General features: G+C 49.9%; 1 protein-coding gene across 1 annotated transcript in view; it reads left to right on the forward strand.

Moving 5' to 3' along the window:
* Nucleotides 1–23,867, forward strand: part of MTCL2 (microtubule crosslinking factor 2) — a 579,413-nt gene that overhangs the window by 272,741 nt on the left and 282,805 nt on the right. The window contains exon 7 of the mRNA XM_086932389.1: nt 22,675–22,905. Coding sequence (XP_086788515.1) covers nt 22,675–22,905 — 231 coding nt within the window. The remainder of the gene's footprint in view (nt 1–22,674; nt 22,906–23,867) is intronic.

A 23,867-nucleotide genomic window follows, 5' to 3' on the forward strand; every position in this document is an offset into this window, starting at 1 on the left:
GCCTGTCTGGGGAGGTGCTAACACCTCCCAAGGAAATCTATTGTCCAGGCCTCCCTCGCTGGAAGGGCTCCCAGCTGCAGGAGGTCAGACTTGTGTCTGTGGCAGCAGCATCCATTTTGTGATGCTGAGGCTCTGTTTAACTTTAACCGGGTAAAGCTCAATCATTATACTAGTTGTTGTGCGCTTGACTGGGCAGTTCATTTAACATAAGGGTCAGCCTTCTCACCCTTTGGTTTCAGAGTTTACAGGGTTCTCTCTGAACAAGCAGCACCAAACAGAAGTACTATTTCATTACTACTCAACCACTACATGTTGTGCGCCATTCATTTCTGAATACTAATAACCCTTCGCTGGACTACAATACAACTACTTGTCTTCTCCCTCTACAAGGGTGGAATGCTACCCCCGTCACCAGAACTGGCGAGGTGGTAGTATTCCAAAGCGTATGACACCTTACACGACATGTTTCGATAAAGTCAAACCAAAGTCCGCATTAACTGCGAGGATTATAATGCACTTAACAGTTATGGTATGGCTATATCATATACAGCTATGAGGACATGGTTCCGATAGCTGCAGACAGGCTCAGCTCATGCTAGAGCATCATCCCACATAAAACCAAGCACTCTGCCTTCAGGATTGTTAAGGCCTTCCATAGGAGTGACTTATAGGTATATAAATAATGGTAGGTATAGGTATACTATACCTAAGCAAGGGGTGATTACACGACCTTGCCCCAGCTGAGTGATCAGCCAGTTTTGTCAATGTGGATGGCCAGCCAGGGGTGGCATAATACATGCTACAGCTCCTGGTAGGCCTTGGATTCACCTATGCCCTGGGTACCTAAGGTACACTATACAGGGGCTCATAAGGTGACCCAATATCCAATTGGAGATGTACACGGAGTCCATTTTACAGTGAGAGCAGATAGCCTGGGGCCCTGATTAGCAGGATCCCAGGCTAATTAAGTAAAAAACCAGCTAAACACTAGACAAAAAGTTGGGGTAACCATATAGTCAGATATCCACATTCCTACACAAGCAATAAGCCTGCTTACTCCCCAGTTCCTTGTCGCTTTCAGTGCTTTCGCTTTAAGAGCTCTCCTCAAGTGAAAGTCCATTTCACTGGAGGAGAGCTCTTAAATAGGATATCTTCCCATCAGTAAATGGTGTGTAAGTGCTCTGTTTTCTTATTTCTACTCAAAAACAGACTAATTGCTGCTGATCTAGGTGGCAGCAGGAGCAATGTGTTTTCTGTCCCTTTCTCTTTATTTCGAAATGTATGCATTTATTTATGATTCTGTTTGTTGTGGTGCACCCATAATTATGTTTTGTTTTGCTGAGATTTCATATTTAGCGTGCGACTGTTGCTGTCCTGCAGTATGGTATACTGTAATTTTCAGCCTCTGCGAACTTCTCTTCTACAAAGGTGAACCCGCAGAGGGCATTAAAGGTGGATGGTGCCATTTTAAAACTGATAACTATTATCAGTCCTGAACTGGGCTCTTACTGCACTCCTGGTGCCAGCCTGAACTCAGTAGGGTAGCATAATGTGCGCACACTTTCCTGTATAGTTCTGATTTGAAATGGCAAATATGGAACTATTGCTCTGTGCACTCTGCGGAGAACCCAAGGATTAAATGTGCAGCTTTCCGTCCCACTGACAAGCACAGTAAGAAGCTCAGAATTCCTTCATCGTAAATTCCATGGTTATTAACCACATGGCTGCTGGCAGTTTTCCCGTCCTGTGCTGAAAAATTCAGGATGTCAGTTATTCATGACGAGCTCAGCTCGTCATCAGCACACGACACCCGTGGGTGATGACGAGCTGAGCTCGTCATCAGCATCGAAAGGGTTAAATCTTGCCCCACATTGAACACTAATGCACGCCCTGAACCTTCAGGGCAGGGCGTCAATCTCGCTGGAGCTGTCTGCCCAAATCTCAGTTGTCCTGGTTATCCAGCGGTAATTTCACAGTATTTTCTCAATGCAAAACATCATTTACCTCTACTTTACCGCTTTAAAGGTTATGCACCTTTGCCACCGTGTATCACCTTCAGGAGATTTTACATAAATATGAAAAATCAAAACGCAATTAATAATTAAGCCAATAAAGAGAATTGTGAGTATTTTTAAAGGGTTTTATTTTCTAGTTAAGAGTTGAGGTTCTCTGACCCTTCATTCATTAGTCAAATATCAATCAGATTACAGAATTGAAAATAGGAAAAATTAAATTAATACAGAACATATTACAGATTGAATACAAGGCATTCCATAAAGGAAGGGAATGAGGTATCAAATGTCAGTCAGAATACTTTAAAGAGTTCAGGAAAATATAATTCAAGAGTGAGTTTTACAAGGCTAATCAATAATTAAAAATTGTCAAAAATCTCCTATAAAGAGAAATAAATGCGTAAGACAAATCTTTTCAAAACTAGTTAGTTAAAAAAAATATAAAATTAGAGGTTTAGCATCTAAATCTAAACCTGTTCTATCAGCTGCTCTCTCTGCCCTGGTCTGTTCATCTGTCTCTCTTTGTCTCACACAGAGAGGCTGCCCTCCCTTCACAAGACCACAGAAGAATGTGATCTGCCTTACCAAAAATATGACGTGCAAGACTAGCCTTTGCCTCTGAAAAAAATATGAGCACGGCCCCCTCCACCCTCTGTCTCTCCTCGGATGCAATCTCCTCCCAGGCTGCACCCGCGACGTTCACGTACCTAACCCATATTATGTCTGGTCAGATCTGCTCCCTCTTCTCATCTCTCCTCTAAGACTCGAAAGCTGACACGCCCCCTAAGGGGTCATTATTTATACTCTAATTCTTGGCTGACTATACTAATAATGTTGCAGTTTCAGTAGAAACTCGCACTGTGATTGGTTAACATAGGTGACATGAGGGTCTCATCATCCTGTTCTCATTGCAAATCCAACTCATACCAGTTTTAACAAAGGAAGCGTTAAGGCTTAATACAGTCGTATGTTTCACCATCAATAATTATACAAATATTGCAACATTTAAGCGGACAAATGTATCCGTCCATTTCCTTCTCGCTTTCACATCGCACGCAGGGATGACACTCTCCCACAAACACTGGTACATTGGCACGATGACAGGAGTGTACACTTCATTGTGGCCTTGATCCATATGTCTTCACTTGAGGCACTTGGCAGTTCATGCAGCTGGCACAATCTTCTGTGCATGCGTCTCTCATTCAGCACACCGCTAACAATTCAAAGCCATGCTGTATTCCTAGACAGCCAGTTTATTGTGGGCCCAAAATGTATACTAAAGTAAAACAAACACAAAATAATATTAATTTATTAAGTAAATCCCATTATGTTCACCTCCCCCATACTAGTACCCTGTATTAGTTATTATCTAGCAAAAGCTATTAGTTTAAAGCGGCTTTTCTATCATTTGTGCACAACATGCAAAAACGTGCAATGTACAACATAGTATAAACATACACCAGTGCACATTTTAAAAGCTCAAACAGTTAATACATACTCATAGCAACATGCTCTAATGTTTTAGATAGCTTTTCATGCAAAATGTGTTTGCCCCACGTGTAGTGTTGGTACATGGTTGATTAAGTAATACACATTATGAGAAAGATGTACTATGAACTGAATATGGATTGTCTAAATATGCAACAAAGCTAAAGTCTCTTGACACGGGAACAGAGAGTGTAGATTACAAGGAAAATGAGCTACGAGGAGAGTACACATTCCATGCTTATCTTCAAAGCTAAAAAGGCCACAGTGAGCCTTCTAAAGGAAACTGAAATCACAAGTTTTTCTACACTGCAAAAACACATGTTAATTAAGTACAAGCATTTCAGGCTGAGAGCATTTTGACCAGGCCTCATTTCATGTCTTTCACTTTGCATGCGCCAAAAAGTGCCCCTTTTAAAAAGCGTTTGACTAGGCCTCATTTCATATTTCATGTGCCATGTGTTTTCACTTGCTCCAAAATCTGCGTGCCATTTGCTTAATCTTGATGAAATCTGGCTACTTCATTGCCACTTTTCAGCCGCCATGGTCATCAGGATAAGCCATGGTTTTGCTAAAAGCATGGTGGTTGGGGCACTTTCTTTTCCTTACATGCATAAAAAATTTAAGCATGGATGCATTAATCTTTTATGTTTGTCACTTCAAACAGACTGCTGTTTTAGGAGGACACACAATTCCTTAACTCGCCTGATTTATTTCTGTTTGGGTACAAGAATCGGGGAAGGAGGGGTAACATACATTTATTTCCTGGCTCTAAGTTGAGGCATTTTCATACATTTTATTTAAGGATTAATGTTTTTACTTATGGTGAGTAAAAGAATAATGTTTGGAAATCGTTTTATTTCATGACCTTTTCTTGCATGTCCTTTTCGTTCCTATTTATAAGGCAGTAAATCAAAAATGCCTTCTGCCTGACATTTTTTTAATTAAGTGAGATGGTCTCAGGTTTGGTTTCTTCTATTTTAAAAGCATGGTGGTTGGGGCCGTTTTTTCCCCTTAAATGCAGAAAATGGAAGCTTTTGGCACTTCAGCCGGCCTGCTGTTTTGTTTTTGGAGGACACATAATTCCTCAACTCTCCTTACAGAGTGAGTTATTACTGGAACTAGTTTTCTGTACCTACCTCTTTCTTTTAGAGTAAAGGAGGGCCTTAATTTGCCTCACACTGCTATTCTCCTCCTCATTTTCCTTCCTGATGCCTCATGCTGCTCTTCTCCTCACTCTTCGTCCTTGTGCCTCACGCTGCTCCTCTCCTCCTTACTCTCCGTCCTTGTGCCTCATTCTGCTCTTTTCCTCCTCACTCTCCATCCTTGTACCTCATGCTGCTCTTCTACTCCTCACTTTCCGTTCTTGTACCTCACGCTCCTCTTCTCCTCCTCTCGCTCTGTCCTTGTACCTCATGCTCCTCTTCTCCTTACTTCCCTTCCTTGTGCCTCACGCTCCTCTTCGCCTTACTTCCCTTCCTTGTGCCTCACGCTCCTCTTCGCCTCACTCTCCTTTCTTGTGCATCATGCTGCTCTTCAACTCCTCACTCTCCTGCCTTATGTTTCATGCTGCTCCACAAATAACAATTCCAATCCAACCCACCTAATTCCACTACATATACACACATACACCCAGAAGCGCATGGGTAAAACACATTGCCATTTACAAAGCCAAAAGCTCAAAATCAAACAAATGCAAGACCTATTTCATTTCTAATGCTTGTTTACCTAGCCATGTTGCAGGGTGCAGTACCATATGTGGCAAAAAGAGGTCCCATGGGACCCTGTTTTGGCCACATATAGTACTGCACCATGCAGAGTTGGAGTTATTTGCATTATAAACGCCAGTGTTTTTTATGTAGCCATGTTGCAGGATGTAGTATCATATGTGGCCAAAAGAGGTCCCAAGGGACCTCTTTTGCTCACATATGGTATTGTACCCTGCAAAAGATATGGTAAATCCACCCTACCCATAATGCATTGCATGCAAGACAGTACCATGAGTACATTCAAATAGCTATGTCCATGTATACAATTAGTATCTTTAAATGTCACAAAATAATTATTATATTAATTCCGGATTAGATTGTACTCAGTGTGGAGCTGATGAAGGGAAATTTATAGAAGGTCTCATATAAATGTGAGATGGCTAGTGAGTAAAGTAACCACTGCCAGCTTTGCTTAGGACCAAGTGTGTGTCTTGCCTGTAGCCCTTTAAGAAAATAGTGCTCTGAGGCTATAAATAAAACCTGGGGAGTAACAACACATGTAACGGGGGCTGTCCTCATGGGAGGTTACAAGAAGGGACAATGCGGTACTAAGGAGGGACTACTAAGCCTATTGGCCAATGAAAAGCCACCATGCAAAAAGGACAGGGACAGGAGCCAAATAAAAAGATGGGTAGCAGGGGTGCCCTGGACAAAATCAAGCAGGGGCATTTCTCCAATATGCTAAGAGGGCCCATATCTACATACTTATGCTACAGGAAACGCATCTCTTGGGCTTGAAGGTGGTCTGCTTCCAGAGATATGGTTATACACAAGTGTTTCATGCCGGCTTTATACAAGGGTCACGGCGGGTGGCAATTTTAATTCACTGCCGCATCCTATACACACACATTAAGACGTGGGTTGACGCCCATGGGTGTTATCTGTTTCTGCGGGGCACAATCAAGGAGGAACTAGTGGTGTTGAAATGTGTTTATGCCCCCCTCTATTATCCTGGGTACTGGTTGAGCGGCTCATGGCCCTATGGGCCGATATGCCGGAGGGCCTGTCCGTGATAGGGGGGGACTGGAACGATGTCTTGGACGTGGCCTTGAATCACTGGAGACCCGGGGAGGGCGCGATGGTTAACCATGTCACGAAACTCTCCACATTGGTATCTGGGCTTGACTGGTGTTGGACCCGGCCTCGTGGCGTGGTCCTCGCTGATCTCCGCAGCTCCAGATCTACGGGTGGAGCGACTCCCGTCCACCCCGAACTGTATATGACCCACCTACACTGGACCTGAGATGATCCCCAGACCGCGTGCCTGCACCCGTGCACGCGACCATCAGACTCCATGTTTGGCCACGCCGGCCGCCTTCTTTCCTTTCGGCAGCCCCTGGCCTCTCCTGGCTGCAGCTGGGCTGGCGCGCCCAGATCTACCCGGGGGGTGAACGACTCCTCAAGTACCCGAAACCAAGACTTCCATCACACCTCCGGCCCCCTTCCGAGGAACTGGTTTCCCTCGCACCTCTGAACTATCCATGGGGGCTGGTTTCGACTGCACCTTGGGCCTCCTAGTGAGCTGGCTTCAGGCCCTGATGGGCGTCTGGGATTCCCTGGGCGCATGGTCCAAAGCATCAAAGAACCAACCGCCCAGACGATCAGGCGCCTGGCCCTCGGACCTCCGGCCCCCTGCCTCTGAGGGTCCGGACATCAAAGAGCTCCAGTACTATAAGACAGCCTGCCTCCCATCTAGTCGGCAGTTGTATCTTGGACAAGAAAGCCCTGCTGATCTGATCGCGGCTGACCTTGAGGAGAACAGACTCTGACCCACTGAGCCCTGCTGACGTCGTCGCGGCTCACCCTCGAATCTACGGAACTGAACCATCGGAGCCCTGCTGACGCTGACGCGGCCCACTCTCGAGAACAAGGCCTGAACCATCGGAGCCCTGCTGACGCTGTCGCGGCCCACTCTCGAGAAACAAGATCTGAACCATCGGAGCCCTGCTGACGCTGTCGCGGCTCCATCTGCCTACGTGTACGACGGAGTACCCCTGCCCAAAGCCCTGCTGACCTCGTCGCGGCTTGACGAACTCTCTGGTCCGGCTGGACCATCGACGCTACCCTCACGATCATCTTGAACCAGAAGTGAGTAGTACAGCAAGTCCCGTCGCCAACCCCCGTACCCCCCAGTTCGAGGATTGAGAACTGTGCGCAGGGTACGTGGCGTGCCAGCTGGCATCCTAAGACTGTCCCGCTTCCCCGATCCCTCGCTACGAGACTTTCGCGATCCCTCGATCGCTGTGTATTGCTCCCAACTTTCAATCTTGATAAAGTCTTTCTTGATAAAGAATCACGGTGTGCTGTCCGTTCATAAGTGTGGTGTGTCGACAGTGTTTGTACGATCAGTCCTCCCCGGCGGGGACTCCCCCTCGATAAGACTCTGCACTAATTGTGGGAGAGGAGGTTCCAGGCGGTTAGGAGAGTCCTCTTGACCCCTGGGGTCACCGCCTTCCAACATTGGTGGCAGCGACGCGATACGAACCTACGTCTGAAGATCGTACCACTGACACACCACCTGAACACACACGCAGCAAACGCACAAGAAAAGAGCGACCATGACGACTACAGAATCTGGTGTAAAAACAACCTTCGACAAAGACCTCCTGGAAGATTACACGCACAGAGAGCTGAAGCAGTTCTGCAAAGAACTGAATATCCCGAGTACCGGACTAAGCACCAAGGATGATTTCCAGAAAGCTCTAACCCCGTGGGTAGAGTCCGGAGCACCCCTCCCCCCAACCGAAGACGACGAGGGAGGGAGGCCACGGACCGAACCCGGCACACCGGCCGGTGAGAGAATCCAGCAACCGACCCGGAGCCCAGCAACCGGGAGAGAGCGGTCATCGGAGGAGATGGCCGATCGAGAACGTGACCGAAGCCATGAGCTCGAACTAGCGCGCCTCAAATTGGAGGGCGAACTCAAACTCGCAGAAAAGAAGCTGGCGGTGGAGCAGTTGCGGCTCCAAGGAGAACTAGAGGAGAAGAAGCTCCAGAGGGAGCATGAAGGACGGAAACTTCAGCTCGAGCACGAGCGCAGCCTCAAGGAAATCGAATTAAAAGCCAGAAAAGAAGCAGCCGGATCACCGGGCCTTGGGGAACAGGTGGTCCCCAAAGACACGAAGGTACATATCCCCAAAGACGTTGTAAAGGAGTTCTACAAAGGAGACGACATCCAGCAATGGTTCAAAGCATACGAGGTGGCCATGTCCGCTCACCGAGTCCCGGAGAAGGACTGGGGGGCCGGCTTATGGAGCCGCTTCCTCAGCGAGGGGAGAGACACCCTGCTGGACCTACCGACGGCACATATGAACGCCTACCCACACATGAAAGACGCTCTCTTATTCCGCTACAGCCTAACGCTAGAAATGTATCGCCAGCGGTTTAGGGAGTGCAAGAAGATTCCTGGCACCACATGGGTGGACTATGTGAACTACTACACCCGGGCCCTAGATGGGTGGATCAAGGGCAGCAATGTGACCACCTTCGAGGGCCTAGTCGACCTAGTAGCTTACGAGCACCTGTCCGCAAATTGCTTTGTGGAACTCAGACAGCATCTCCTGGACAGCAAGCTCGCCAACGCACGGAAACTGGCTGTGGAAGCCGATCGATGGGTGGCCACCCGAGTCCAGAAGGCGCCCGGGGGAGACCCCCCACGGAATGAACAAGGATCTTCCCGCCAGCGGGGTGGGGGAGGTCGGGGCAAGCAGCAGAATTCCCAGTCAGGGCCTCAGCGTAGTCCCCCCAGGAACCAGACCCTGCGCTCTCCTCCCGTGACGAGAGCCGCCCCGAGTGCAGGGCCCCCGGGGCTACGCCCCAGCTCCACGTGCTACAATTGTCAGCAACCCGGGCACTATGCCGGTGACCCCCGATGTCCCCTGACCCCGAAATCCACCCCCACTGGGTCCTCCACTAGACAGATATCCTCAGTAGCCTTAGAAGAGGAGGAGATAGAAGAACAGGGAGAGTAGGAACCCGCAGCCATGGTCCTAGCTTCCCTGGGGAATAGTGAGATGATCCCCGGAGATTATCTGCCCGACAACACCGAAAAGTATCGCCAAACAGTGAAGGTTAACGGGCGCAGCATAGGAGCCCTTCGGAATACAGGAGCCAGCATCACGTCTGTTAGGTACACGCTGGTACCTGAGTCCATGATCATCCCCCACACCTCCTGTCGGGTAATAGCAGCCGATAATTCTGTCCGCACCTGCAGGATAGCCCAGGTCCTGTTTGAGTGGGAGGGGGTCTCGGGCGATCTGCGGGTCGCAGTCCGCACGGACATGCCCATAGACTGCCTCCTGGGGAATGACCTAGAGAGTTCCCAGTGGAAAGAGGTAGAGAGAAGGACCCATTTAGCCATGTTAGGCCTGCCCCAATGGGCCTGTGTGAGCACCCGAGCCATGACCGCCAGAATGCCCAACCCCGAGAACGAAGAGCCTGAGTTCCCCAGTTCGGCCCCGGATGTCCCCGAGGGCGGCGAGCACCCTACGGTCCTTGACTAGCCCTCCCTCGAAGAAAACACATTGGACGAAGGTCCCCTCGGACCCACTGTCGAACCAGTCCCGACCCTAGCAGATCTCCCCGAGTTGGCCCAGTGGCGCCAAGAGGGAGGACCGTCCCGAGAGGAGTTCTGCCAGGAGCAGACCTCCTGCCCTGCCCTAGAGGGGCTCCGGCGACAGGCCGCAGCCCAGGCCGCTGGAGACCAGTCTGGCTCCCACTACCTTTACTGGGAAACCGGCCTACTGTACAGTGAACAGAAGACCGCCGAACTAGGGTCAGCCCGTGTGCTGGTGGTACCCCTACGTTTCCGCGGACTCCTCCTCAACCTGGCCCACGATGTGCCCCTGGCGGGACATCTGGGCCAAGATAAGACCTTCCAACGCCTAGTGACCCATTTCTACTGGCCCCACATGCGGGCTGATGTGGAACACCACTGCAAGTCTTGCCCCACGTGTCAGGCTAGCGGCAAAAGCGGAGGCAAGCACAAAGCTCCCCTCCAGCCCTTTCCAGTTGTCAGTACCCCCTTTGAGAGGGTGGGGATCGACATCGTCGGACCTCTGGACCCCAGGACCTCCTTAGGCCACCGGTTCATTCTGGTTCTGATCGATCACGCCACCCGATACCCCGAAGCCATCCCCTCCGGACCGTGACGGCCCCAGGTGTGGGCCGGGCCCTCATGGGGATCTTCTCCCGGGTGGGATTCCCCCGAGAAGTGGTAAGCGATCGAGGGACAAACTTCATATCTCGGTACATGAAGTCCCTCTGGCAACAGTGTGGGGTGTCATACCGGTTCACCACCCCCTACCATCTCCAGGGCAACAGCCTGGTTGAGCGGTTCAACCACACCCTGAAAGGGATGATCATGGGTCTGGGGGAGCCCTTGCGACGCAAGTGGGACGTCCTACTACCCTGCCTCCTGTTCGCCTACCGAGAGGTACCCCAGAAATCCTTGGGGTTTAGCCCTTTCGAGCTGCTCTATGGGCACCCCGTCCGGGGTCCTCTCAGCCTGGTCAAGGAGGGCTGGGAGGCCGCCCCTCCAAGCACACCCCCGACGTATTCTCCTACGTCCTGGCCCTCCGGAACCAGACGCGGAAGTTTCGCGAACTGGCCGAGGCCAACCTGGAAGCCAGCCAAGAGGAGATGAAACGCTGGTACGACCAGAATGCCACTCTGGTCGAGTTTCAACCTGGTCAACAGGTTTGGGTCATGTCCCCAGTGGAACCTTGTGCCTTGCCGGACAAGTGGACTGGACCCTTTAAGGTGATAGAGCGCAAGAGCCAGGTCACCTACCTCGTTGATACGAAATCAGCCCGGAACGCCCTGAAAGTGTTACACGTAAACCGGCTCAAACCCCATTTTGTGCGGTCTGAGTTGGGGTTACTCCTTGCCACCGACGACGGAGAGGAAGAGGAAACGGACCCTCTACCCGACCTCCTGTGTGCCAAGGATCAAGATGGCTCCGTAGAGGGAGTGAGTCTCTCCTCCTCCCTCACCCCCGTACAGCGTGAGGAATGTCGGCACTTGCTGGGACAATTCTCAGACCTCTTCTCCCTCACTCCCGGCGTCACCAGTTGGTGCGTCCATGACCTGGACACCGGGGACAGTCCTCCGGTACGGCACAGAGCCTACCGAGTCCGAGCCTGCATCAAGGCTGAAGTCGACAAAATGTTAGACCTAGGAGTGGTGGAAGCCTCTGACAGCCCATGGGCTAGCCCCGTGGTCCTGGTTCCGAAGGCGGCCGCCCCCGGCACCGTTCCTGAGCTGAGGTTCTGCGTAGACTACCGCGGACTCAACGCAGTCACCCGAACTGACGCACACCCCATCCCCCGAGCCGACGAACTGATTGACCGCCTAGGGTCGGCTCAGTACCTTAGTACCTTCGATCTCACCAGTGGCTACTGGCAGATCGGCCTCACGGAGAGGGCCCAAGAAAGGTCCGCTTTCTCCACTCCGGATGGCCATTTCCACTTCCGAGTCATGCCCTTCGGCATGAAAAACGCCCCCGCCACCTTTCAGCGACTGGTCAATCAGGTCCTGGCGGGGTTGGAAGGTTTCAGTGCAGCCTACCTAGACGACATTGCGGTGTTCAGTGCTCACTGGCCCGAGCACCTACACCACCTCTGGGAGGTGTTGGACGCCCTGCGTCGAGCCGGGCTCACCATTAAAGCTAGTAAATGCCAAATAGGACAAAGCTCAGTGGTATACCTAGGGCACCAGGTCGGCAGCGGCCTCGTGGCCCCCTCCAACCCAAGATAGACACCATCAATGCCTGGGAGACCCCCACGACCCAGACCGAGGTGCGGGCTTTCCTAGGGCTCACAGGGTACTACCGCAGATTCATCAAGGGGTACGGGAGTATTGTAGGCCCCCTCACCGAGTTGACAGCCAAGGCCAACCCCAAGAAGGTCAACTGGACTCTCGCCTGTCAGAAGGCCTTCGAAGCATTGAAAGAGGCCATGTGCACCGCTCCAGTACTACAGGCCCCTGACTACTCCCGAGAGTTCGTGGTTCAGACCGACGCCTCCAAACATGGCATCGGGCCGTGCTCTCCCAAGTGGACGACAAGGGGATTGATCATCCGGTGGCCTTCATCAGCCGGAGACTACTACCCCGGGAGCAGAGATGGAGCACCATCGAACGAGAGGCCTTCGCAGTGGTCTGGGCCTTGAAGAAACTGAGGCCCTACCTGTTCGGGACCCACTTCCGGGTCCAGACCGACCACCGTCCTCTCCGGTGGCTCATGCAGATGAGGAGAGAACCCTAAACTGCTACGCTGGTCCATCTCCCTCCAAGGGATGGATTTTACTGTGGAACACAGGCCTGGTGCCGACCACGCCAACACCGACGGCCTGTCCCGCTTCTTCCGCCTCAGCGAAGAGAACCCCCAAGAGGATGGGTAGTTCTCCTCGTCTTTCAGCTGGAGGGGACGCATGTTGGACCTGGCCTCGTGGCGTGGTCCTCGCTGATCTCCGCAGCTCCAGATCTACGGGTGGAGCGACTCCCGTCCACCCCGAACTGTATATGACCCACCTACACTGGACCTGAGACGATCCCCAGACCGCGTGCCTGCACCCGTGCACGCGACCATCAGACTCCATGTTTGGCCACCCCGGCCGGCCGCCTTCTTTCCTTTCGGCAGCCCCTGACCTCTCCTGGCTGCAGCTGGGCTGGCGCGCCCAGATCTACCCGGGGGGTGAACGACTCCTCAAGTACCCGAAACCAAGACTTCCATCACACCTCCGGCCCCCTTCCGAGGAACTGGTTTCCCCTCACACCTCTGAACTATCCATGGGGGCTGGTTTCGACTGCACCTTGGGCCTCCTAGTGAGCTGGCTCCAGGCCCTGATGGGCGTCTGGGATTCCCTGGGCGCATGGTCCAAAGCATCAAAGAACCAACCGCCCAGACGATCAGGCGCCTGGCCCTCGGACCTCCGGCCCCCTGCCTCTGAGGGTCCGGACATCAAAGAGCTCCATTACTATAAGACAGCCTGCCTCCCATCTAGTCGGCAGTTGTATCTTGGACAAGAAAGCCCTGCTGATCTGATCGCGGCTGACCTTGAGGAGAACAGACTCTGACCCACTGAGCCCTGCTGACGTCGTCGCGGCTCACCCTCGAATCTACGGAACTGAACCATCGGAGCCCTGCTGACGCTGTCGCGGCCCACTCTCGAGAACAAGGCCTGAACCATCGGAGCCCTGCTGACGCTGTCGCGTCCCACTCTCGAGAAACAAGATCTGAACCATCGGAGCACTGCTGACGCTGTCGCGGCTCCATCTGCCTACGAGTACGACGGAGTACCCCTGCCCAAAGCCCTGCTGACCTCGTCGCGGCTTGACGAACTCTCTGGTCCGGCTGGACCATCGACGCTACCCTCACATTCATCTTGAACCAGAAGTGAGTAGTACAGCAAGTCCCGTCGCCAACCCCCGTACCCCCCAGTTCGAGGATTGAGAACTGTGCGCAGGGTACGTGGCGTGCCAGCTGGCATCCTAAGACTGTCCCGCTTCCCCGATCCCTCGCTACGAGACTTTTGCGATCCCTCGATCGCTGTGTATTGCTCCCTACTTTCAATCTTGATAAAGTCTTTCTTGATAAAGAATCACGGTGTGGTGTCCGTTCTTAAGTGTGGTGTGTCGACAGTGTGTACGATCAGTCCTCCCCGGCGGGGACTCCCCCTCGATAAGACTCGGCAGTAATTGTGGGAGAGGAGGTTCCAGGCGGTTAGGAGAGTCCTCTTGACCCCTGGGGTCACCGCCTTCCAACAACTGGGTAGATCCTTGGCGTTGGATTTATGGCCGGGTCCTGAGTTACACATATCTCTCTGCGGTATACAATTCCTTCTCTCGTCTTGATTATCTTTTTGTGCCGCGCGCGGTTACGGCTCGGGTGGTGTAGGCTTATATTCTTCCAAGGGGTCTGTCTGATCACTCGCCGATTACTCTTGCGCTGCAGATGGGTTGGGCAGGTCGGCCCTTCCGGTGGCGTCTGTCGCCGTGGAACGTGCAGAAGACAGATTATAGGGAGTGCCTTGAGAGCGCGCTGGATCAATACTTGACGCTTAATGTGTGGTTGGTCTCGGAGGCTGAACCTATATGGGAGGCAATGAAGCCTACCCTGCCGGGTGTGGACATCTCCTTCTGCGCAGCAGCACGTAAGGCTCGAAGGGAGGCCCTGCTGCAAGCTGAGATGATTATTGATGACCTCGAGCATCGTAGCCGAAGCAGGGGGGGGGGGGGAGGAGGGACATCATATACGGCGGCAGTTGCTTCTAGCGCAACAGAATTATGCTGCCCTTCTCATGGATGAGGCCCGCCTTGCCGAGTTGGCCACACACAGCCGAATCTATCATTGGGGGGAGTAAATCTAGTAAGATGCTCCACAGACTTTGCCAGGGGTTGTTTCATTCTCAGCCTCTTCCTGGGATAGTGGTCCCAGATGGGAGGCCTCTTACAGACTCCCTAGAGATAGCCGAAAGCTTCTCTACATATTTCACGGAGCTGTACGCCCCCAAAGAATGTCTCCATGAGGATGAGATTGGCCGGTTCCTGGATGACCTCCCCCCTTGGGCTTTATATGACAAAGTGAGCGCGGAGCTGGATCTCTTGCTCACGGAGGAGGAATTGGGAGCAGTCCTGGGAGACCTAAATTTGGTCAAGGCGCCGGAGCCTAATGGGTTCCTCTTCAAGATCTTTAAGAAATTATTTTTGCAGCTAGGACCCCACTACCTTAGGGTGGTGGAGGAGTGTCATGAGCGGGGTTGCCTTCCACGGTATTGGAGGCAATCTGAAGTGGTGGTATTCCATAAACCAGGCAGACCCCCGGACCGACATGCTTCCTACCACCCCATCTTGCTCCTCAATGTTGAAGCCAAAATATTGGCCAAGGCGTTTGCTAACCGCCTGCAGGCTCACATCACCACTCTTGTCCATCCCGATCAATCTGGGTTCATGCCACAGAGGTCGGCTCAGTACAATATACGCCATGCATAAGTGGCTATTCCGGCCGTTTGGGGTGGTGTGCCTAGGGGACGTTGTTGCTGGCAGATATGGACCAGGCATTTGACTCCCTTAGCTGGGTGTACCTCTTCGCTCTGCTACGTAGACTGAACTCTGACCCGCGCTTCATGTCCTACCTGTCTCTGCTCTACACTGATCTTACTGCATTGGTACGGGTCGCAGGCGGTGTTTCCTCCACCTTTTCTCTTGGGCGCGGCACCCGGCAGGGTTGCCCATTGTCTCTCTATCTGTTTGCGTTGGCGGTCGAACCATTGGCTGCCTGGGTACGTATGGATGCGCAAGTGACAGGCTTCGAGTGGGACCACGGTTTGTCAGACCACATTGCATTGTATGCCGACGATGTGTTATTCTTTCTTACAAATGTGGATAGTACCGGTCCGCGACTGCTTCGCAATATGCACATGTTTGGGGAATCGTCTGGTCTTTATCTGAATCCAAGCATATCCACGCTATGGCTTCTCTGGAACACGTTGGGTGTGGGAGCTTGGGCTGAGTCGGTCCGGGTGGTTACCGATGGACTGAAGCACCTTGGGGTATTCCGATCTGACTCTTCCGCGGTGGCTTGAGAGATGAACCTGGCTTCGGTCTGGGAACGTGTCTGGGAGGATTTGAAGGTCTGGTCGTGCATACCGTTGTCTATCTAAGGCCGGTAGGCCATATTTAAGATGGTCCCGCTTCCTCGCTTACTATACCAATTGCAGAATTACCCATACCCGATCCTCCCTCGATGGTTTAGGCAGGTGAATTCGGCATTGGGGCAATTTCTATGGGCAGGTAGTGCGGTGAGAGTCGATCTGCGAACATGCTTCCTAGCTACGTATTGCAGTGGCTTGGCAACCTCAGATATCTTGTCCTACTATATGGCCTCACATTTACTCATCCTGAACGAGTGGTGGTATGGAGGTCGGGATGACCCAGCCTACGCTGTTGAGCGTCGTCTCATGGGGGATCTCTCTCTATACACGATCCTATATTCTGCACCTGTTGGTGACTCAGGTGGTCTTCCAGGTTTGGCGACAGGCATTGCAGCGGATAGGGTGGTGGAATGCATTGACCTAGGAGACCCCCTTATGGAACAATGGTCGCTTGCCACAGCTAGCTGCATTATCGGGGTTTCGGGGCTGGGACAATATTGGCATTTCTACCCTCGGGGATGTCATGAGGGTGCTAATCCTGAAGTCCTTCCTAGACCTACAAAACGAATTTCAGATGCCTAAGTCCCAATTTTATAAATACCTCCAATTTTGCCACGCCCTCTCGGCTAGTCTGGTGGGCCTAGAGTCATAGCAGAATTCTATCCGGTGGAAGCCAAAGTGTTTATGGGGGTTCTTCAGGACCACAAAAAATCTAAGATGTATCAGTCCCTAGTAACACACAGCTCCCCCACATTGCAAAAACTTAGAGACATGGGATTGGGAAGTGGGCTTGCTAGATGAGGAGGCTCTGGCCTCCCCGCAGGGGGCGGCCATAGCAGTATGCCTACGTCTTATCCAATTCAAATATCTCCACCGGGTCAATTTCACAAGAGTCCGGTTGAAGAGAGCAGGTATGGTGGCTTCCCCGGTGTGCCTTAGATGTGAACAAGAGGAAGGGACCCTGATACATACGTTCTGGCATTGCCCTGCCTTGGTGCGGTTCTGGAGAGGGGTGATGTCCTCCGTTCAGAAGTGTTGGGCTGGGACCTGCCCTGGTCACTGAAGTTAGTATTGCTACATGTCATGGAGGGGATTGGGGCCAACATCTATAAACGCCGTCTTATGTTGTTGGGGTTCACATTGGCAAAGAGAGATATCGCCAGGGCTTAGAAGGCAGGCGCTGGTGCCACCTTTGGTGTCCCTCTGGAAGAGGGTCCAGGACTTTTGTATGGGCTTAGAGCTCCCTATCTTCTCAGCAAGAGGGTGCCCCCAGAAGCATTTTAAAATTTGTAAGCGGTGGGCAGATTATCGAGGGATGGTGCTGGAGCCGGTTGCTGAGAGGGGTTCCCTTCATCCAGATTGATGTTGCCCGATTGGTGCTAATGGTATTTGATTGCATATATGAGAGTGTGAGTGTGGGTGGTGTGGGGCAATGCCGTGTTCCAAATGGGACTAAGAGGTTGTTAGTGTGACTGGGGGCATAGGAGTCGTAGGGGGGGGGGGTTCTAAAAGGTATTTTTCATCTGTTTTGCACTTCTACATCCTTGCTCCATCTTTCATATCTTAAAAAAGTCAAAGGCATGATGTTCCCTATTGATGGTGCAGAGGCCTCTGGGGTACAGAGCCCTGCTCTATATGTGTCATTTGATTAATAAAACCTGTTTAATAAAAAGAAAGATGGGTAGAACATGGGCTGAGTTTTATGCCCATATCTGATTTGCATATGGCTGGGTTCAAACTGGAACGGCATGGTGAGCAGAAAAACGATGGATGTAGGCCCAGATCTCTGTACTGGGGTGAATGTATGACATTGTTCTGCATTCTAACCATCAACTGTTGTTTTTGCTCATATCCTGATTACAGCATGTCTTGAAGAGCCTGCGCAAGCGCTGCCTTGGCAAAACCAAAAAAAGGCACAAAACAAGGATGCCCCTTGTCCCGCCCTTTTCAACCTGCCAGTGGACCCCTTTGCTTGTTTGGTACACGATTGTGGGGAGATTCGTGGCTTCAGGCTGTGATATTGGAGGGAGAATAGAAAATCTCTTTACATGGACAACATCGTTCCCAATGACTATACCAGTTTTTAAGGCTTTTGTTGAGTTTCAAATGACATCTGATTACAATTTATTAGGCATAAATCTGCATTACTTATGACCCAAAATCAGCAACGAGGAGCTGACCACATCTAAAGGGAAATGGAAGATGGATTAAGATGCCTTGGTATTTGGCTAACCACAGAATATTTTCAGGACATGAATCTGAACCTTACCCTTAGATAGACTCCGGTAGGATGCATCAAGCTGGCTTGTATCACCGCTGTTGCTGCTATGGAGAGTGAAGCAGTTCAAAACAATCTTGCTGACACGCCTAGTCCATGTAACACAAAATATCCCATTCTATCTGTTAACTTGTTCTTTAAGGAACTAGAGAGAGAGTGAAACTAACTGCTATGGGACAAAGGTAACCCACAAATTACACTATCAACGCTATAGAACAACATTTATTGGCTAGGTTGCACTTCCCAATGTTCATAACTACTTCTTGATCTCTTAATTGGCAGTGGCCAACAGCTGTGCATTTCAGGTTCCGGAATACCTGTTCTTTGTACTTGATAGACAAATTGGAGATAAAAGCTTACTTGCATAATGGCATAGGTAGGGGACACCTTCCATGTCCCGCCAGAAGAGTGATAAGAGTCTGGAAGATAAACACAACAGCTATAGGGTAGGATAAAATTAAAAACACAGAATACCCCACTATGGAGGGGGGTGTCATACATCTGAAGGAGTTCAGTCTCTGGAACACAATAGGTATCTCAGAACTAGGTGACAGTTGGTATGGAAGGGATGAAAAGCTTTACACAGCTTCAAGAAGAATACAAGTCTGCCCTCCTGCAGCAATATAAATACAACTGAATCACACCCTTCAGGCTCTGAACGAAGATTCTTGAGCTGTCCCCTCTGGAAAGAAGACTGCTAGGCGTATAATTGGCTAAAGGGGCTATTCGCTAATCTACAGAACAATTCTTAATAACATCCCTGACAAACCTCACTGACAGCCAAAATGCCTTAGGGACAAATGGAAGAGAGACTTGGGCGAGAGAGACCATGACTACTGGGGGGATGCCATCTTGCCATTAGGTCAATCTTAGAACTGATTCAATTGAAAATCTTGTATAGGCAATATTTGCATAGGAGCCTTCTCTACAAGATCGGACTGTTCTTTTTGGTCTCTTATCTCGAATGTAACACAGAGAAAGGTACCATCATGTATTGGCTATGAGAGGGTAACTGTAGGAAAGTAGGATCTGCTTCTCATGGTTACGCACACTTTTTGCTAAAGGTGATACTGTTTTTGACTAGTCTGACTGGGATCCTGCTAATCAGGACCCCAGTCTATGTGCTTTCTCCCTAAACTGTTATGTACTTCGGTACAATCCAGATTGGATACTGGTGTACCCTTGTCAGTCCATAGTATTTGGTACCAATGTACCCAGAGCATAGGTACCCCAGAGACCCCCCATTGGTTGAAGCATGTATTATGCCACCCATGAGAACCCATGCAAAAGGGAACTGCAGGTCTGTCACTGCAGCCTGTGTGAGTTGGTGCCTGCACCACTTAATTTAGATATAGGTTTATTATATCTAAGGGTCACTGCACTTAAATCAGTCACCTCTATAGCAGGCCTTTACAATCCTGAAGGCAGGGTGCTTGGTTTTAAGTGAGAGGGTGCCACTGCATGAGCAAGGCACCCCTACAGTCCATTCTCCCAGGTTGTTAGTGAAGCAGCCATATACAACATATAGAGGGGCATTATGCGACCGTGTGATGACAACTCTAAAGCGGCTGAGACAAACCCTAATGTGGTTGGTATCAAACATGTTGGGATCATACCCTCACACCGATAAGCGGTAAGGGAGGTATGATTCCACCCCTCAGAAGCTCTCTCCGTGGGGTCCCTGGTGTTCCCTGTGCCAGCCTTCTAGTCCCGGACAGCACAAACCTCCTGCTGCAGAGCCAAGCTCAAGCAGATGAAGGCAGAACAATAGTCATCCTGTCACAAGGAGGTGTGACCACCTCCCAGAAAGGATTTAGTGTATTAGGGCTGGGTGGGTGCGCTTGCCAGCAACCAAAAGTCTGCATGAGAGGCACATTTGGTGTCCATGTGCATAGTCCAGTTCAAACCAGTCCTGCCGTCCGTTTACTCCCGTTCTGGTGCAAAACTGGACAAACAACACGGGAGTAACCTCCCCCTGTCCAGACCCTCTCCTGGGAGGGTCCCCTGACTCTTTCCAACTCTCTCCCATGGGTACTTAATGGCTCACCTGGCTGAAGGGCCTTAGATTAGACATGGACAAGATTCTGAACAAGAAACCACTGCACTTTGACCGTCTGGACACTGAACTTTGCTGGACTTTGTTTGGGCCCAACTTCATCTCCCTCTCAGCCTGAGCATTGTCTGTGCCCGTGCACCATACAAGATCTGTGTAGGACCTGTGGAGCATCAAAGACAACCGAAGATAATCTCCCTTGGAGTGAAGGAGTCACTCCCTTGCATTCGAATGGCACCTCATCACTGCTGACCGGTCTTCTGATCCCATGCTCCAATGGACTCCGAATTATCCAGCAACTTAGAAGGTGGGTTTCTTCGTTCCTTGAGGCCTGAGCTGTCCTCTTACCGAGTTTGAGGACAGTATCCCTCGTGGAGGCTGCAGTATCCGAACCCCTGTGCACCCCGGTCATTTGCAAGTTTATGTGCTTGTTCACAATTCCTGAACAAGTGCATTGGGCTCCGAGTAGCCCCAACCTCTGGCACCATTTCCTGACAAGAACTTTGACCTCCTTGCACTGAGTGTTCCGTGGGCTGTTGTTTGGTGAAATCGCTCGAGGTCCTCTCGGAACTCCTCTACCTCCGGCCTGTGGGTCCAATTGAGGATCAGCTTTGCTGTTCTTGGGCTCTCCTGGTTGCTCCATGCTCGTCTTGACTCCCCTGTGTGTAGTGAGTCTCCTGGGCCTTGCTGGTCCGAATCGTACACTGCCTTGACCTTCTGCATGGGTTGCTGTTACTAAGGCTTGTTGGTGCTCCTGCCAGACACCAACCCCTCAGCATTCAACATCCATCGTGGGACAGCTTGCATCCGGCACCTGGTCATCCATTGACGTCTCCTGGTCCCCGCAGCTGCAGAGTCAAGGACTCCATCAACCAACCTGAAGCAACCGACATCGCTGGTCATTCGTCTACCGAACCCCTGGTCACTCCCAAGTGACGCAGACTCTGTCCCCTCTGCTTTCAGGTACTCCTCGACAAAAATCCACCTTTGGATTCCAGCAGACACTTTTCTCCCTTCCAGCAGCGGCTCTTCTTCGAAGTCCTCCATTGGGTACAACAGTGGTTTACGACGCCACTTCAGACCTATGCACCAGGCCTCCCTGGGATAGGTAACTTGGGTACTTCGGTAACGACTGGTGGGGTGGCTCTCCAACCTTCTGTCTTCCACAGGGTTTCTTCGAAGTCCACTGGGAAGGGTCCTTAAACTCTAAAACGTCAACCGCGACTTCCCCATAGACTTGTAAGAAGCATGCAGTCGTGTTCCCACACTGCACACACACTCCGTTGGGTTCCCTATCATCTCACCTTGGGGAGGTCCTTCGGGTCCCAGGAATTTTAAGTCCTCTTGACACTGTCTTGACTCGAGTCGTGGTTCTTATACCACTTATTTTAAATTGGGTTTGGTCCCCCACTGGGGCCCACTTTGTATTAGCGCTATTTCCTGTAATTTCTTTGCTCAAGTATTGTGTGCTTTGTAATTATCTCTGTGTAGGAGATACTGTGTCATACTAGATAGTGTTATATTAATAAATACATATTTTTATAACTACTGTGTGGTTCTTCTTTCATTTAACCAATACATTCTGGTAAAACAAGCTGCTTAACATTCCCTCAAGACTAAGCCTGAAGGCTTCTCTCCACAGCTACCAATTGGATAGCTTTCTAAAGGTTATCTTTGACCTCTTAAATCACCATAAGGGTTGTTTGGACTATTGCAAGGTGCTCACTTTAATTTGTGAACAGCATATAACAGGCCAACTTCTCACAGTAACTATGTCAAGCAGTACTGGGGATGTATGGAAAGCGAGGTGAATGAAGTACTAAGAGTAACACTCCAGCTAGCACCTGAAAATGTAATATTGAGGAAGTTACAAGATTATTTTTTCAGAACCTGGACTCCATGGCTGCGAACATTCCCAAAAATATGGGGATTATAAATCAAATACCATATGGTTCTTTGTGATGAATTCTCGCACTGCAAAATAGAGAATATGATAACTAATCCCCTTTGTATGGCTTCCAAGATGGAGATAGCTGTGCTGATTAAGCCTCTACCATGTTGTTAGGCTAAGTAACAACCTTGTTAAATGAATTAAAAATCAAGAAAAGATGTTTTCATTATTTCAGTAACAGTAGCAGTCAAATTGGTCAGCAGACTTGGAGTGGCACAGGCTAGAGGATCTAAACATGATGTGATACCATGTAGGCTAATTTGGTAAACAATATCATGGCTCTGGGCACCGTAGGTAGAAAAGGCTCTTTAAGGCCCAGGGGAGGCAGGTGGATTCATGGAAAGCAGAGCAGGCACTTATGCTAGTTCAGCTTGTTAGACTTATGCTGTCCATGATAGTACCTCTTGACAGTAGTCTGCTATATTTTGCTTTAGGGATCTTGTAGTTGATTGTCCTATACCTCTTTATCCATAGCTGAATGAAGACCAACAGAAGGCCCTTCTCAGGCGTGATTTTGAACTGGAAAGCCTGAATCTGCAGAGGCGGCTGGAGCAGAAATTCTGGAGCCAGGAGAAGAACTTCTTGGTTCAGGAGTCACAACAATTTAAGCAGACCTTCCTTCTGCTCTTCATGAAGCTCAAGTGGTTTTTGAAGCACTGGCGCTCAGGAAAGATCCTTCCCAATGAGGAAGACGACTTTCTAGAGGTATGGTAATAGACTTTATGTAGTATACTCATGATCTCTGAGGAAGGATCTTCTCCATTGAGGGAGCTTGTATAACATTAATGTTTGTGAGCAAGATCCTGACCACCTCATAAGAAAGAACAAAAAAGCTCTTTCTGATAACTGTTTCAGGAACTTAAAAGGATCTTTAAGTGTAAACATATATGCATACCTACAGACAAATTTTCTTTTCATTTTGTTCTTAAAGATAATCGATTAAACTTTAACAAGGCGGAAGTATTTACAGCTATGGTTTGCGAAAGTTGTTTAAAAAAATATTTTTTATTGCGTTATCAACATTGCACATAAAATCAGACATGGTTATGCAGCAAAATATTTGACAGTGGCTTGTGAGGTCGATACACCTGCAATTATTTTGTTATAATTACATTTTTGTTTGTCATTTCTTTAACTTGCCCTTCTAAATCCCATCTCCTGTAACGTGATTTGACCTTGTACCAGGGTGTCTGTATTCTTTTTCCTATTCAAATTTTGTATAACACTCTTAAAATGTTTTCTTTAGTTCTAGTCTTTAACGGCTGTCTAATGTCTGGTGAGCTGGTCAATTGTGCCAGAATTTCTGCTAAAGGTGTCAAATCCTCTGTTAATTTGTCATCTTTCCTGGTGAATTTCATATGTGTCTCAGCAGCTAGTGCCTACATTATTGGATCCCTTGTCCACTTATCTCGTTTGGCTGCTACTGGTATAACCAAGTGAATGGCTGGGTGAATGTTGGCTAGAATGATACCCAGTGCTGCAAATTTATTTTTCATTGTATTACTCTTTTTATGTGAAAGAATTCCTAATAGATATTGCTTGATTATTTTGTCTGGTGTTGTCTTATGGCGCTTTCCTGATACTGCATCACAGAATATCAAGATGGTTGGGGAGATCTGTACTATGTATAGTAAGTCAGCAACAATTGCACTACAGCTGCTGAAGTC

Source organism: Lissotriton vulgaris, chromosome 7 (genome assembly GCF_964263255.1).
Source record: "Lissotriton vulgaris chromosome 7, aLisVul1.2, whole genome shotgun sequence".
In the NCBI taxonomy this organism is placed as follows: domain Eukaryota; kingdom Metazoa; phylum Chordata; class Amphibia; order Caudata; family Salamandridae; genus Lissotriton; species Lissotriton vulgaris.